This window comes from Hyperoodon ampullatus (genome assembly GCF_949752795.1).
Source record: "Hyperoodon ampullatus genome assembly, chromosome: 3".
NCBI classification, from domain to species: Eukaryota; Metazoa; Chordata; class Mammalia; order Artiodactyla; family Ziphiidae; genus Hyperoodon; species Hyperoodon ampullatus.
This window is the reverse complement of record NC_136916.1, coordinates 112,713,656-112,728,107: the sequence shown is the minus strand read 5'-3', so window position 1 is coordinate 112,728,107 and position 14,452 is coordinate 112,713,656. Positions and strand designations below refer to the sequence as shown.

At 41.9% G+C, this 14,452-nt stretch overlaps 1 protein-coding gene across 1 annotated transcript in view; it reads right to left on the bottom strand.

The window, feature by feature from the left end:
* The window catches only part of AP4S1 (adaptor related protein complex 4 subunit sigma 1), a 43,660-nt gene that overhangs the window by 2,167 nt on the left and 27,041 nt on the right, over positions 1–14,452 (bottom strand). The window contains exons 2-5 of the mRNA XM_079700006.1: positions 14,036–14,243; positions 11,135–11,221; positions 9,380–9,448; positions 6,284–6,295 (exon numbers count right to left, since the gene is read on the bottom strand). Coding sequence (XP_079556132.1) covers positions 6,284–6,295; positions 9,380–9,448; positions 11,135–11,221; positions 14,036–14,173 — 306 coding nt within the window. The 5' untranslated portion in view covers positions 14,174–14,243. The remainder of the gene's footprint in view (positions 1–6,283; positions 6,296–9,379; positions 9,449–11,134; positions 11,222–14,035; positions 14,244–14,452) is intronic.

Sequence of the window (14,452 nt, the reverse complement as noted above, 5' to 3'; positions counted from 1 at the left end):
GTAGGAATGACAGCCAGGTATAAAGGAAGGCAGAGCTGGGAAGCACAGGTGACTGCATGAAAAAAATGCCCTGTAGAATCCCCCTGTTGTATTCACTAAGGGCAATGAAAGCCTAGTGCCCTTTTTTTTTTTTTTTTTTTTGGTGTCAAGGTTTTTTGTTTTAAGTATAGTTGATTTACAATGTTGTGTGAATTAGTGCTGTACAGCAAAGTGATTCAGTTATACACACACACATATATACACATTCCGTTTTAAAATATTCTTTTCCATCATGGTTTATCATAGGATACTGAATACAGTTCTCTGTGCTATACAGTAGGACCTTGTTGTTTAAAGCCTAGTGCCTTTGAAAATGTCGACCCATCCAGGGTAATTCTGAGGTAGAAGGAGATCTCATTTTAATCTATTTGAATCGATGCAGGGATCAAGCTGCTCTGAAGACTGCTCCATCTTTGGCAAGAATATGGTCAGTAATTCAGATGTCCCCTTGAACAACTAGCTCAGTGTTTTGAAATTCAGATTAGAATTTACTGCTGAATCATATCGACCACTGACATCCTCACAATGCAAGGACAAGGTCCTTCAGCAAGTCTGAATTTCCCAACATCCTGGAAACATGAATTGCTCAGTGAGGGCATTCGGTACTGTGGGCATGTGACTGCCTGTCTATCTGAGTATCTGGCTCAAACCCCTAATAATCATGCAACTTTCTGGCACTATAAAGGGAAACCACAGACCAAATCCAATGTGAGGCAAAAGCCTGAAAACTGATTTCCCCTTGGAATCATGTGACTCCTTTAAAATAAGAATCCAGCTGGTGTCCACATCTTGATTTGGTTTATGAGTTACTTGTGCACACTGGAAAAGCCAAGAGTAATGGCATTTGGGCTACAAGCCAGGTGAGCAGGGACCAGAAAATGCCCTATATGCCAAGTCCCGTGGCAATAAGCAGAGGCAACACACTTTAGCCCTGACATTTGGAATAGGAGGAAGCAAGAAAGGCACAAGCTGTTGGTCTATTAAGGTGATGAGCTGAGAATGACTAGTTTAAGAGGGTCCAACCTTCAGGTTTTACTGAATTCAACTGACTTAAAGATCCTTGAGGAAACTTGTTTACCTTCATGGGCACCCTAAGGTTGGAACTGATATGAACTAGAAAGAGCCTCTTAAAGAGCAGATTCGTAAAGCCCCACTTTCTCCCAACCCGGAAACCTAGAGCCTTTCTGAATTTCTCTGTAATGTGGATTGGAGCTGAATAGCGTAGGACCCCAGTAATATTAGTGCCACTTGAAATCAATTTTTTTTTTTTTTGCGGCACATGGGCCTCTCACTGTTGTGGCCTCTCCCGTTGTGGAGTACAGTCTCTGGACGTGCAGGCTCAGTAGTTGTGGCTCACAGGCCTAATTGCTCCACGGCATGTGGGATCTTCCCAGACCAGGGCTTGAACCCGTGTCCCCTGCATTGGCAGGCAGATTCTCAACCACTGTGCCACCAGGGAAGCCCCAAGGAGTGTTTTTTTTATTGTTGTTGTTAAGTAGGTTTTCCTGAAAGATCCATTCATATTCTGAGAGCAACAAAGACATCCCAGTGTAATTTTTTTTGAGTTTATATAGGCTTATGTAAAATTACACAAATATCAAAGTCAGCACTGGGGTCAATGAGCCTGTCATTCTCTTGTTTTCTTCCCCAGATTCTCTGTTGCTTCTCATAGCTTGCTGCCACTATTCCTGAGTAAAACAGAACCCAGAAGCATAGAACAGAAGGAGTAGGGGTAAGGCAGAGGGACCTGGTAGGGAGGGATAGGAGGAATAGTAGGGGATGAATATGGCACCTAAAGAACTCAGAAACACACTTAAAGGATATAGAGAGATGGCTAAGGCTAGGGAGGGCCAAAATGGCCTGGAAGGCAGAACTGTTTAATCTGGAACTTTCACATCCCTTTCCCAGGTGAATGGCTGACTCCCTTGGAGACTGTTCATAATTCTGAGACTCATCACTCATGACTTGACTAGAACTCTCATGCTGGAGAGGGCTGTGGCTCCCTTCCCCCTCCTTGCCTGCCCTTCCCAAAGACTGGACCAGCTGCACACACTCCCTTGGGCCCAGGGGCCTGCTCTCATCTCTTGCAGCCCTGCTTCAATGGACATATTTTCAAAAGGAAAAGAAGATGTTTAGAAATCTCTGACGTGAACGTCACTTTTGGAAAGCATGCTCTTATCAAGACACTCAGGTATTCGCTTCAAAATTTTTCATTATTTATGACTCCTCCAACCGAAGACCAGGGTTTCTCTAAAACTTCTTCCCTAATTCAGGAAACACCAAGATAGCATGGTGCCAGGCACTTTATAAATGTTTTCTTAGAGACTAATTTGCTACAATCTACTCCAGATGATTATGAATTTTCAAAAAGTGTGTCAAATTTAATCTTAAATCACATTTGTAGCCCTAGAATCAAAGGCTCTGCAAACCTGAAGACCAGTACCAGCTCTGTGCCAAAGTAGCTCTGTGGTTTGCGACAATCAATCCATAGGGCTACCCTGGGACAGAACTGGTATCCGTCTCTGAGCCTCAGCCTCTTTGTCTAAAAAGTGAGATTTTAACTTGATGATTGTGTAGTTTTCTTCCAACTCCAAAGCAGTCAAACCCTATGACTCGCAAAAGTAACCTTCAGGGAGAGGAAGGCTAGTTTACTCCTTTCTGATATGATCAAGCTATTCCTGATGTAGTCACATGCTCCACCATACCTCAAAAGAAATCCTTTTGTAATAACAATTAATTGTTTTAACTTTCTGAGAGACCACCGAGAAAATTTCAGTTCCTTTAGAAGCTGCCACTTCAGTGTTGGATGGTTTCCCTAGAGAATTTCTTTGGTCTTCTTGCCAGTATTTCCGTAGCCCCTAGTTGAACAAGTTACTTTTGTGATTTCTCATTAAGTCAGGCTGAAATTATCTCCCATTTGGAGAAGCCCTGTTCTGGTTTCTGGACCTCTAAAGGTGTTTGGGATTTTAGGAAAGTAATGAAGGAACGACAGATAGATGTCCCCTTACTGGGCCTGGGGGCCTGATCAGGGCCTGACTGCAAATCTTAGCGGTGCTCTTACTGTTGGCTGGGTGCTTTTAGTCCTCCAGGGCACACCCTGGTAGATAACTAGCTGAGTCATAGAGAGTGCAAGAGGATGGAGGCCCTTCCTACTCGCCCACCCTCAGCTGCAGTAAAGTGAGCATGTTTCACATCACGCATATGAGCTTTTAGGCTCTAGAATTAATTGCTCGAGCTTTTGGACTTTAAGGACTTACAAAGTAAAAACATGAGTGTTCTAAAGATTTTTTTAAAGATACTTTTGAATGAAGAAAACATTCTGGATTCTAGAGCTATCCTGTATTTGTCGGGGAGGGGGCACAAGAATATAAATAGGAACCCCAGCTTGTTCCTGGCTTTTCCTCCCATGCATGCATGTGGAATACCCCCCTTACCATCCCAGCCTCTCTATCATTCCTGCCTCCAGTCCTGGGGTGGTAGAGAGACCTGCATAGGCCCTAGCAGCAAGCACTGGGATGACCAGGTACCTGCTAAATTCTGGGGACCCAGGTGCTGGAGGGTGGTCAAGGAGTGGATGGGGGGCCCTGCCGGCTCTGGGTAAGCATCCTTACCCCATGGAGAGGGGTGCTGCTGGAGGAGAGCTAGAGTAGGGTCCTCTAAAGCACAGGGCCCAGGAAGGGGACCCTGGTTGTCTGGGTCTGAAGGCAGTACTGCTGCATTCCATTCTAGCCAAAATTAACCAAGTCTTTAAGCCTCTTTAAGGCCACCAAATACCAAAAGGGGTGTCAAGGGTTTTTGTACCTTCACACACATTAGGTGTGCACTGAACTGGGGAGGAATTGGACTTCTACACAGCGCTGTTCATGGGTGCCATCCTCTGACTATTTAGCAGAAGGGGATCAGATTGCTCCTTTGAATTATGAATTGTCTGGAGAATTCAGCAAACTTGGGGCTCCGGAGCTGAGCACATATTGAGAAGCTCATCGGTTGATTCCTGAAAACTATCTTAATTCGTGGAATTTGAAGTCTTAAATAAGTCTACCAAAGTATGAGGAAGGGCAAACTTTCCTGACAGAAGTCCTCAGGCAACATTTCAGCCCCGCGGGTGGAGCGGAATGTAAAGAGGGTATCAGAGCTGCTTCAGCGCACGTGAATGGTTTAGGTCCTGATGTGCTTAGTCCCCGGGGTACAGGCCACCCCACTTGAGACTACTCTGCAACAGAGAGTTTCCACTTAGTAGAAGGGTTTTCGACAAACCAGAATTTCTGTCCTGATTTCCTGAGCTTATGTCGTTTCTTTTTAATAACCCATCTGCCTTGCTCTGTGATGTTAGTCTTCTTAGAAGTAGAACAAGCCCATACTAGGGAAAAATGTAAACAATGCATTTAATTTCCCAATGTCTAACGCTACAGGCTCTGGAAAACTGCTCCCTTCTTAAAAGGCTTCAGGGCGTAAAGTCTCTGGAGAAAGACTGCGAGTAAAGGGCTTCTTGGGAGTTCCATAAGGTTTGGACTCCCACCTTCCTGTTGCTGCAACAAGACTGAGCCTTAAATCGTGTCTGTTCCAAGCAGACGGACGTGGAAGGCTTCCTTAATCTGAGCAAACACAGAGGTTACGTGCTCTGAGTGTTGGGAGAACCGGTTCCAAGTTACAATTATATCAGCTGCTGGTTCAACCTTTCAAGGCCTAAGGAAGCTTCCCTGGCACAATGTTAGCTGCTCTCTACTTTTAATAAACACCTAGTCAATATATAAGACACATCAACACACTGAGTCCAACTATAATACACATCCTACTATATCTGATTCACTTTACTTCTCTGAATATATAGACTTACAAGACTTTCCCATCCTGTTCTAGGTGTAAGATAGCTCAGTTACCTAGTCATGGCAACATCAAACATTAAGGCTGAGAGGGTATTAAGGCGCTTCTAGTTTAATTCTATCATTCTGAGATGAGGGGGTTATGTGTCTTGTCTGATACACACAGACAGTTGGTAGCAGCACTGAAAGCAAAAGTTGGGTATCTATATTCCCAGTAAAGTGTCTATTAGCTTTTGCTGTCTTCCTGATGACTTCTTAAATCAAAAGTCATTTTTCTTATTACCCTGTACAAGGAGGAAGAGATTTACTTTGAATTCCTTTAAAGAACTTAGTTAAAATGGAATGTGACATGCTGAATAAAAATACACCCTAATATATACAGCCTGGTCTTGGGTCTCCTAGGTCAAAAGGACCACAGATTTAGGTCACTCACCACTAGAGGGCACTCAGATTTCCCCAACTGATTTAAAGAGGCTTCAAATACAGCCTGCAAATCAAGTTTATCAACATGACATTTTCTATCAATAGTAAAAGGTAAATGGCCACTTCCCCAGAATATTCTGGCATACTCTTTCTGGGCATAGGTATCTAATGTGTATGTGTGTATGTATGTGTGTGTGTGTATGTGCGTGTGTGTGTGTGCGTGTGTGTGTATACACACACATAAACATGTTATAATTAATATATATTTGTTATAATTAATGTTACTATTTCAGATTCAAGCCTGATGTTTTCTCAGAGGACACCTATTTATTGCGTTCAAGTGGTAAGCAGATTTCTGAAGTAAAAATTAACTTAAAATACAACTTGCCTCCAGAGCACTCACACAAAGCCCAGTGGGCTCCTGCCAAAATCCGCAGGCCTGCAATATTCTAAGTAAATCATGCTTGTTCTTGGGGCCCTTGGATACTTTGATTTAAAAGGAGAAGAGAAGAAAAGGAGAGCTTCCTCTGCTATAAAAGGAGATGAATACAAGCCAGGCAATTTCTTTAACTTTCCAGTTTATCATCCCTGAAGCCCTTCTTCTGATCATGTGGGGAATTTCTGGAGATTTATACCTAGAGCTATGGAAATCCATTCTCTCTAGGAGGCCCAAGCCCTTTCTGGCTGTGTTATTTAAATTCTGCAAAAGTCTATTCCATATGCAAAAGTTAAATTAATATATAAGAGTGATTATTAACTACCACCATAGCATTGCCCTGTCTGAAAAATACAAGAATCGTCTTTGTGAAAAAGGGTGGAGGGTTTCTGCAAAGCACCTGTACCTCTGGCTGTCTTGTCAGAGCTGTTGATGATTAGCCTTCTGAATTCTGGATTCTGCTGAATTGGTTTCCTGCCCCATGGCACTTACCTGATCAAGACTAGCCTGTTCTTTGCCAAGTACTATGGAAAACTTGGTTCACAGCACTGAAAAAGGATACATCTAATTCACTCTGGAAAAGAGAAAAGAGTCCAAGGATGAGAAGGAGACACTGGGACACAATGCACTTAGCAGAGACAGCGGCTGCTCTGGTTGCCAGCCTGGAAGCAGGTGGGAGAGGCTGCTCAGTAGACAGAAGCCTGAGCGTGGGAAGGCCCTGGGTTTGGGACAGTGATTTAAAAAAAAGAAATAGGCTGCAGTTTAGAGGACTTTTATAGGCTAGAACAATTCACCTTTAGAGTGTAGAGGGAATAAACTAATTCAACCTTTACAGATAATAGGTAATTTGATAGGTATATACAAAATCGTAATAATGTGCACACAGTTTGAATCCATCAGTTTTACTTCTAGAAGTCTCTCCTAAGGGAACAATTAAATAATGGCACAATGATGTGTGACAGCATATTCAGGGTAATGTTATTTATAGTAGCAAACTGCTGAAAACAAGCTAAATGTCTATCAAGGGGGGACTACTTAAATAAATTATAGCAAATCCACAAATGATGACATAGGTACATAAGTCCCGACATACTGTTAAATAAAAAAGCTAGTCTGGGGCTTCCCTGGTGGTGCAGTGGATAAGAATCTGCCTGCCAATGCAGGGGACATAGGTTCGATCCCTGGTCCGGGAAGATCCCACATGCTGCGGAGCAACTAAGCCTGTGCGCCACAACTACTGAGCCTGCGCTCTAGAGCCTACGAGCCACAGCTACTGAAGCCCACACACCTAGAGCCCATGCTCCGCAACAAGAGAAGCCACCGCAATGAGAAGCCCACGCACCGCAACGAAGAGTAGCCCCTGCTCACCGCAGCTAGAGAAAGCCCGTGCATAGCAACGAAGACCCAACACAGCCAAAAATAAATAAATAAATAAATAAAAATAAAAAGTAAAAAAGCTAGTCATAAAATGGTATATACAGCATTATCCCCTGTATATATGTAGATAGATATAGATATAGTTAGATACAGACAGATACATAAAGCCTAAAAGGCAATGTACCTAACAGTATGTATCAATAAACGGCATGCTCACTGATGATCTGCCCTTTAAATTTTTAAAATTTTTTTAATGAGCAAATTTATGTCCTGAAAAAGTCATAGATGGAGAAAAGATGAAACAGCTAAATTCATCTCTGAAAGGACTTAAGGTTTGTCAGGTGCAGCACTGACAACTCTGATCCCACTTCCTCAACAGCAACAGCCCTCAACTCTTGCAAAACTGCCTCTTTTGAAGCTAACTGGGCTAGCTTTCTGTTTTGAAATGTGATGTTAAGATGCTTCTTTCAGCCCAGACAGCATGAGATTGATCTCCAAATTTAAGATTTGGAAACTCTAAAATTAAAAATAGCCCCAGAAAAACTGTTTAAAACTCACAAACCTAAAAATAAATCTTAGATGACAAGACATTCTCCATGAGTGGGACAGATTCTATTTTCTTTCCCAGGGTTCTCTTCTCTCTCTTCTTTTTCTTCTTTTTGCTACTGTCATCCTAAACCGGGTCATCCCTTAGTACTCGCCAAGTCCTGTATAATCACCTGGCTTAAATTAAATTCTAATCTTTACTTCTGTGGTTTATGTGGTCACTGACTCTCTCCCTAGAATAACAGCTAAAATTCAGCAACCTGCTATTTATTCTTAGTTACCGAATATAATAATTTTAAAAACCTTAGCAATGATAGTGCCTGTACCCACGCTTTATTCTCCTAGGTTTAAAACATTGCTATTTTGGGAAATTATATTCTTCTTGATAGGTGTTCCCTTAAAGTGACTAACCATGGCCAGCTCTGAATCACAGACCCTGACTTGCAACCAGTCTGTCTAAGAAAGTGGTCATCAGGAGATAAGCCGGAACTACAGCTATGCTGTCTGTATGGTAACCACCTGCCTCACATGGTGATATAAATAAATTAAAATTAGATAAAATTATAAGTTCAATTCCTTATTTACACTAATCACATTTCAAGTATTCAAGAGGTACATGTGGCTTAGCACCTATCACATTGGATGGCACAGATAGAAAACATTTCTATCACTGCAGAAAGTTCTATTGGACAGAAAGTGCTGGTCTATAGTGCTCTCCCCAAGCAATCAATAAGAAGATGGATTTTTTTTTTTTTTTTTTTTTTTTTGCGTTACGCAGGCCTCTCACTGTTGTGGCCTCTCCTGTTGCAGAGCACAGGCTCCGGACACGCAGGCTCAGCGGCCATGGCTCACGGGCCTAGCCGCTCCACGACATGTGGGATCTTCCCGGACTGGGGCACAAACCCGTGTCCCCTGCATTGGCAGGCGGACTCTCAACCACTGCGCCACCAGGGAAGCCCTAAAAACTATACACTTTAAATGGGTGAACTGTATGTTATTAAATTACATTTCAGTACAACTGTTAAAATAAAGGACTGCTGGAAAGGAACTCATGTATTCCTTAAGGGAACTTGGTTTTGATCCTCAAAGCAAGGGTTTGGATGGAAATGATTCTTAAACTAAAAGGGTCCTGGTGTCCTAGGAGGGGAAGCAGGAGAAAGAAGAAAAGAGAGAGGAAGTTTGATAGCAAAATATCTGAATTGAGAGAAAGACACAAGAGGTTCTTAGTCTTACAAAACTGGTTCTTTATAAAGATCTAAGACACGTAGGTTTCTAACACGTTGGATGAGCCAGAAGGAAAGGTAATGAAAATTTGGCATCATTTGATTTTTAACTTTTACACATTAAAGCTCTATATTAACACATATTTTTTATATATAAATTTATTTATTTTTGGCTGTGTTGGGTCTTTGTTGCTGCGTGTGGATTTTGTCCAGTTGTGGTGAGCAAGGGCTACTCTTCATTGCGGTATGGGGGCTTCTCATTGCGGTGGCTTCTCTTGCTGCGGAGCACGGGCTCTAGGTATGTGGGCTTCAGTAGTTGTGGCGCACGGGCTTTGCTCTGCAGCATGTGGGATCTTCCTGGCCCAGAGCTCGAACCCGTGTCCCCTGCATTGGCAGGTGGATGCTTAACCACTGCGCCACCGGGGAAGCCCATTGACACATATTTTTGACATAGACCCATTTCTGGGAAATTGAGCTAAGGACGAAAACCATTTTTTAGTCATTAGACTTACCACTCGGCTGAAGTAGTCGTCTAAAACTTCCACAAAGTTATGGATGAATTCATAAATTGCCATCTCATTCTGAAATAAAAAAGGAAGGGTGCAGTTAGTTTTATTTTATTTATTTATTTATTTTTAAATTTATTTATTTACTTATTTTTTGGCACGTTGGGTCTTTGTTGCTGTGCGCGGGCTTTCTCTAGTTGCGGCGAACAGGGGCTACTCTTCATTGTGGTGCGCAGGCTTCTTATTGTGGTGGCTTCTCTTGTTGCAGAGCACGGGCTCTAGGTGCATGGGCTTCAGTAGTTGTGGCATGTGGGCTCAGTAGTTGTGGCTCACGGGCTCTAAAGTGCAGGCTCAGTAGTTGTGGCACTAGGGCTTAGTTGCTCCGTGGCACGTGGGATCTTCCCGAACTAGGGCTCGAACCCGTGTCCCCTGTATTGGCAAGTGGATTCTTAACCACTGCGCCACCAGGGAATTCCCGGGTGCAGTTAGTTTTAATATGACCTATTGAGGAAATCAGACATGGAGCTGCCCAGTCAGCAACCAGGTTTTAGAGCATTTGGTAAACAGATAATGTGAGCAAAGCAGCTTCCTGTTGACAAATATTCAGAATAATTCTAGGACTTATTTGTTTAAAAGCAGCTTATCAATAGGGGACATGTACAAAACTTTAACCTCTAAGATTTTTTGAAAAGTCCGTAATGAATCTAGCTGAATTGAAACCAGATTGTGTCTGGTGATTATAGAGTTTTGAGGTCTACTCCCTGACTTCATCACCAACTGGCTGAAGCCAGGTTTTTTTTTTTTTTGGTTTTTTTTCCCCCGGGGTCTTCATGTCATCACTTTTCCATCTGTGAAGATGGGGAAACCATCTCAAAGTTTGGTTCATGGATAAAAAAACAATCAACTGAGATTTCAAAGTATTTTAGATCTTAAATACCCTTTCAGGGATTCCATGGCCAAAGGTGCTATTGATCTGGGACTGACCATTTCTGAAAAGGTGAACTATATCTGATGAGATGTAATTATAACACAACCATATTTACAGTTTGTTCTGCCTTCTGAAATGTCAGCCTATGTTTAATGCCACAGTTGTTTGGCCTCTACCCTTGGCTAAGCTGCCCCACTGTGCCACACAGAATGAGGGCAGGAAACTGGTATTGCTTAGGGTCGAGGAAGGCATTCTGTGGTTTTGTGCTTCTCCACAAATTGCTCATCTAATCCAAAAAAAATCCTAAGTTTATCTCTTCCACACAGTTTCCCCAGCCTTGATAAAAACCAATATCCTTCAAGAGTCAAGCTAATTGTTATGGAGGTAAGTAGGGAAGAAAATGTCAATTTAAGGAGGAATAAAAATCAGACTGTTGGGCTTCCCTGGTGGCATAGTGATTGAGAATCCGCCTGCTGATGCAGGGGACATGGGTTTGAGCTCTCGTCTGGGAAGGTCCCACATGCCATGGAGCAACTAGGTCCGTGAGCCACAACTACTGAGCCTGCACTCTAAGGCCTGCGAGCCACAACTACTGAGCCCACGTGCCACAACTACTGAAGCCCACGTGCCTAGAGCCCATGCTCCACAACAAGAGAAGCCACTGCAATGAGAAGCCCACGCACCACAACAAAGAGTAGCGCCCGCTCACTGCAACTAGAGAAAAGCCAGCACGTGTCAGTGAAGACCCAATGCAGCCAAAATTAAATAAATTTTTTTAAATCACTGTTATTCGTAATTTCTTGTATTTTCCATAAGCTCTTCTATTATCTTACCTCAGTGTCATTAACTCCGACCACAATGAAGAGAGCTGCATACTGCCGATATATCAGCTTAAAATCCTTATATTCAATGAAAGAGCACTAGACAAAACACAATTAGACATTAATTCCTATGGTTGACAGGGATTTCTTCAAAATGGCATGCATAATTTCTAGGTTCTGATTTGAGTATCTGTTAACACATTCCTAGAAATATTCAACATTAAGATGTGACACAGTCTTTGCTGGCCGCCTCCTCACAGTACTCAGGGGAATGCTTGGAAGCATCTCTAGTGGGAGGTGGAGAAGTGGTCTTGGAAAATGTCTGAGTGTTCACATGGGTTCCCACCTGTACATCTTCTTATTCCTTTGCTTGGCTCTGTGTGGCACTCAGCCAGCAAAGAAAAGGCTACTAAATAATCAGCATTTTAGACTGCCTCCAAAAGTGAAAATAAGCCAACATGATAAAGAAGATTTTCTTCTTTCCATCTCCCCTGGGCTCTTTTGGAAGCAATTAGAGATTCTGTTTGTACTATCTGATAGTCATTCAAGAGCCAAATATACAGAGCATACACACATGCAAAAAAAGAAAAATCTTGATTTCTTTTTGAGAAGAATCAATGTAGGCTCTTTTTATAAATTATTTAAAGATGGCTTTTGTGTGGCAGATACTAGACAAAAATCTCCCATTGTAAATATTGCTGTATAGGAATTAATAACTAGCTTACCACTACTGACTAGTGGAGTAAACAACTCCCTTCCCATTCATCTCTCTCCTAAAGCCATTGTACAAAGGGGGAGAGGAAGGCACTGGGTGGACAGGAATTGGACAGCAGGCTGAAGGTACAGTGTTGCCCTTCCTTTGGATTTTTGGGTGTGCTTGTCCAAATGTGATTGAGCAAGAACGGTATGACTTTTTGCACTGGGATATGTTGCTCTATGGTGCTCAGATGTACCTGGGAATGAAACTGCAAGTTTTTTTGTTTTGGTTTGGTGTGGTTTTTTTTGGCCATGCTACACAGCTTGTGGGATCTTAGCTCCCTAACCAGGGATCGAACCCGCATCCCTGGCAGTGAAAGCTCAGAGTCCTAACCACTGGACCGTCAAGGAATTTCCGAAGCTGCAAGTTTGTTTTTTTTTTGCGGTACGCGGGCCTCTCACTGTTGTGGCCTCTCCCGTTGCGGAGCACAGGCTCTGGACGCGCAGGCTCAGCGGCCATGGCTCACGGGCCCAGCCACTCCGCAGCATGTGGGATCTTCCCGGACCGGGGCACGAACCCGCGTCCCCTGCATCGGCAGGCAGACTCTCAACCACTGCGCCACCAGGGAAGCCCCGAAGCTGCAAGTTTTGATTATGGCATTTCTTCCACGGGAAAGCCATTCAATGATCTATATAATGGAGGCGTTTGAGGCTTTTATTTGACATTAGGATAAAAGTATTAAGTCCAGGACCATTCTGCAGCTTTTGGTTCACTGTAGAGCCAGTATTATTTCTGTTCAGTCAGATCTTTCAAGGAAACACAGTCTATTTGAAGGAACTGAGGAACATTTTTCAAAGCCTCTCAGGAGTTTCTGACATTCAAAAAAAAAGTATCCAAGCACCTTTGTGGATAAAATAAAAATGAAGCTGAGATTGTGTTACTTTGGTACCTGATTATGCTAAAAGCCCAGTGGGTTCCCTTTAAAATCTAAGATAATTTAGAATGCTTCAAAAATATCTAATGGTATGTTCATTTCAAAGCATATATTTCAGAGGGTAACCTATCAGTGAAAACTATGAAACTGTAGAGTGCCTACATTCTGTAGAAAGATTCAAACAGAAATGCTTCTGCAGTTTGTTTACCTTTACATAAAGAACGTGGCTATTAACACAGACCTTTAATAGTTTTTGTTTTCTTTTGACAACTACATAAAGCAGTGTGTGCCATGGCAGTCCAAAGTAGTAATTCAAAGAGGACTCTGAGATGTTCTGACTGGAAAATCAATTTAGAAGCCAAGGGAAACACAGTTCTAATGCGTAACTTGTGAGCACTGATGTAGCTTAATATTTTATGACTTACCAGTGGTTCCCACGAGCAGCCTTTCTACATATGCAGTGAAAAAGAGAACTAGCAAAATTAATGGGTGATTTAAATAAGCTTTCTGTATTTGCATTAGTTTGCTCAGTGATTTCCAAAGGGTTCCAAGTTTAGGGCCTAGACTAAGTAATTCTCCAACTAAAGTCCTTTGTAAAAGTAGACTCAGTTTTTACAATTCCTGTTTACTATTATTTTAACGATTTAATTTAACCTCAATTTTGGCAGAATGGATAGATTTGTTGTTTCATATGAATTTTTTAACTTCCATTTCTCCCATCTATATAATAAGACAAGTTCAAATCAAGTTTGTTTTGTTTTTAAATTACTTGTTCCAGTATTATGTTGGTGGTAAATTTATAAAAATGATAAGCAGAAAAAAACTGCACTCCACATGAGAATCATGTTATTATCCTCCAGCACAAAGTGGGTCTTGACTGTTCCCCTCTATACTGGTCATCTGACCTTCATCTTTTGGCTTAAAGAAAGCCGTCTGCTACAGGCACTCCTAAGAGTTCCAAGGGCTGAATTCATATGAACAAAAAAAAAAGGTATGTCTATTAGCAGGCTTAAATTTGAGCTGCCACTTCCATAGTGCAATAATACAAATATGCTGACCTAAATATGAACCCAAGACTTTTCCTGATTTTCTTTGCTTTTATTTTCCTTAAGGGGATGTAAAGAGAGCTATGGGCAGTCTTCATTTCACTTCATTTGTTAATTTTCCCTAATAGCTATTGAAAGAATGTAGTTCAAAGAAAACGATGGCCCCTGCGACTCAGTAATGATAAATCTGCCACTGCTGAGTTGAATGCAGAGATCAAAGAGAATCAGAAACTTACTTGTTCACTGGATCGAGAGAGACAGCTCTTTATGACTTCTGTTTCCAGAAGCGTACGCTTATTAATCTCCACATGTTCATAGTACTTAGAAAGTCGGGTCTGCCCTTGTTTATTCACCATGAGGAAAAATTTTATCATTTTTTTTTCTGGCCAGTATTTTTCCAAATATAGGTCAAAAGTTATGGCGAGGGGTGGCTGTAACCAGAACCTGAAGAATAAAAGAACAACAGAAAGGCAAGATCAAATTTCTCAAGAATCATATTAAATGTGTTCCATAGATGAACCAGAAGTAAAACGTCTTCTGATAACATTGGTCTTCACTCCTATGAACTAAATGAGACTTTAATAAATAACTAAAGATAAATTTTCCTTAGTTATCCTCCAAAACATTTTTGAGTATCTACAGTAGTTCTACTC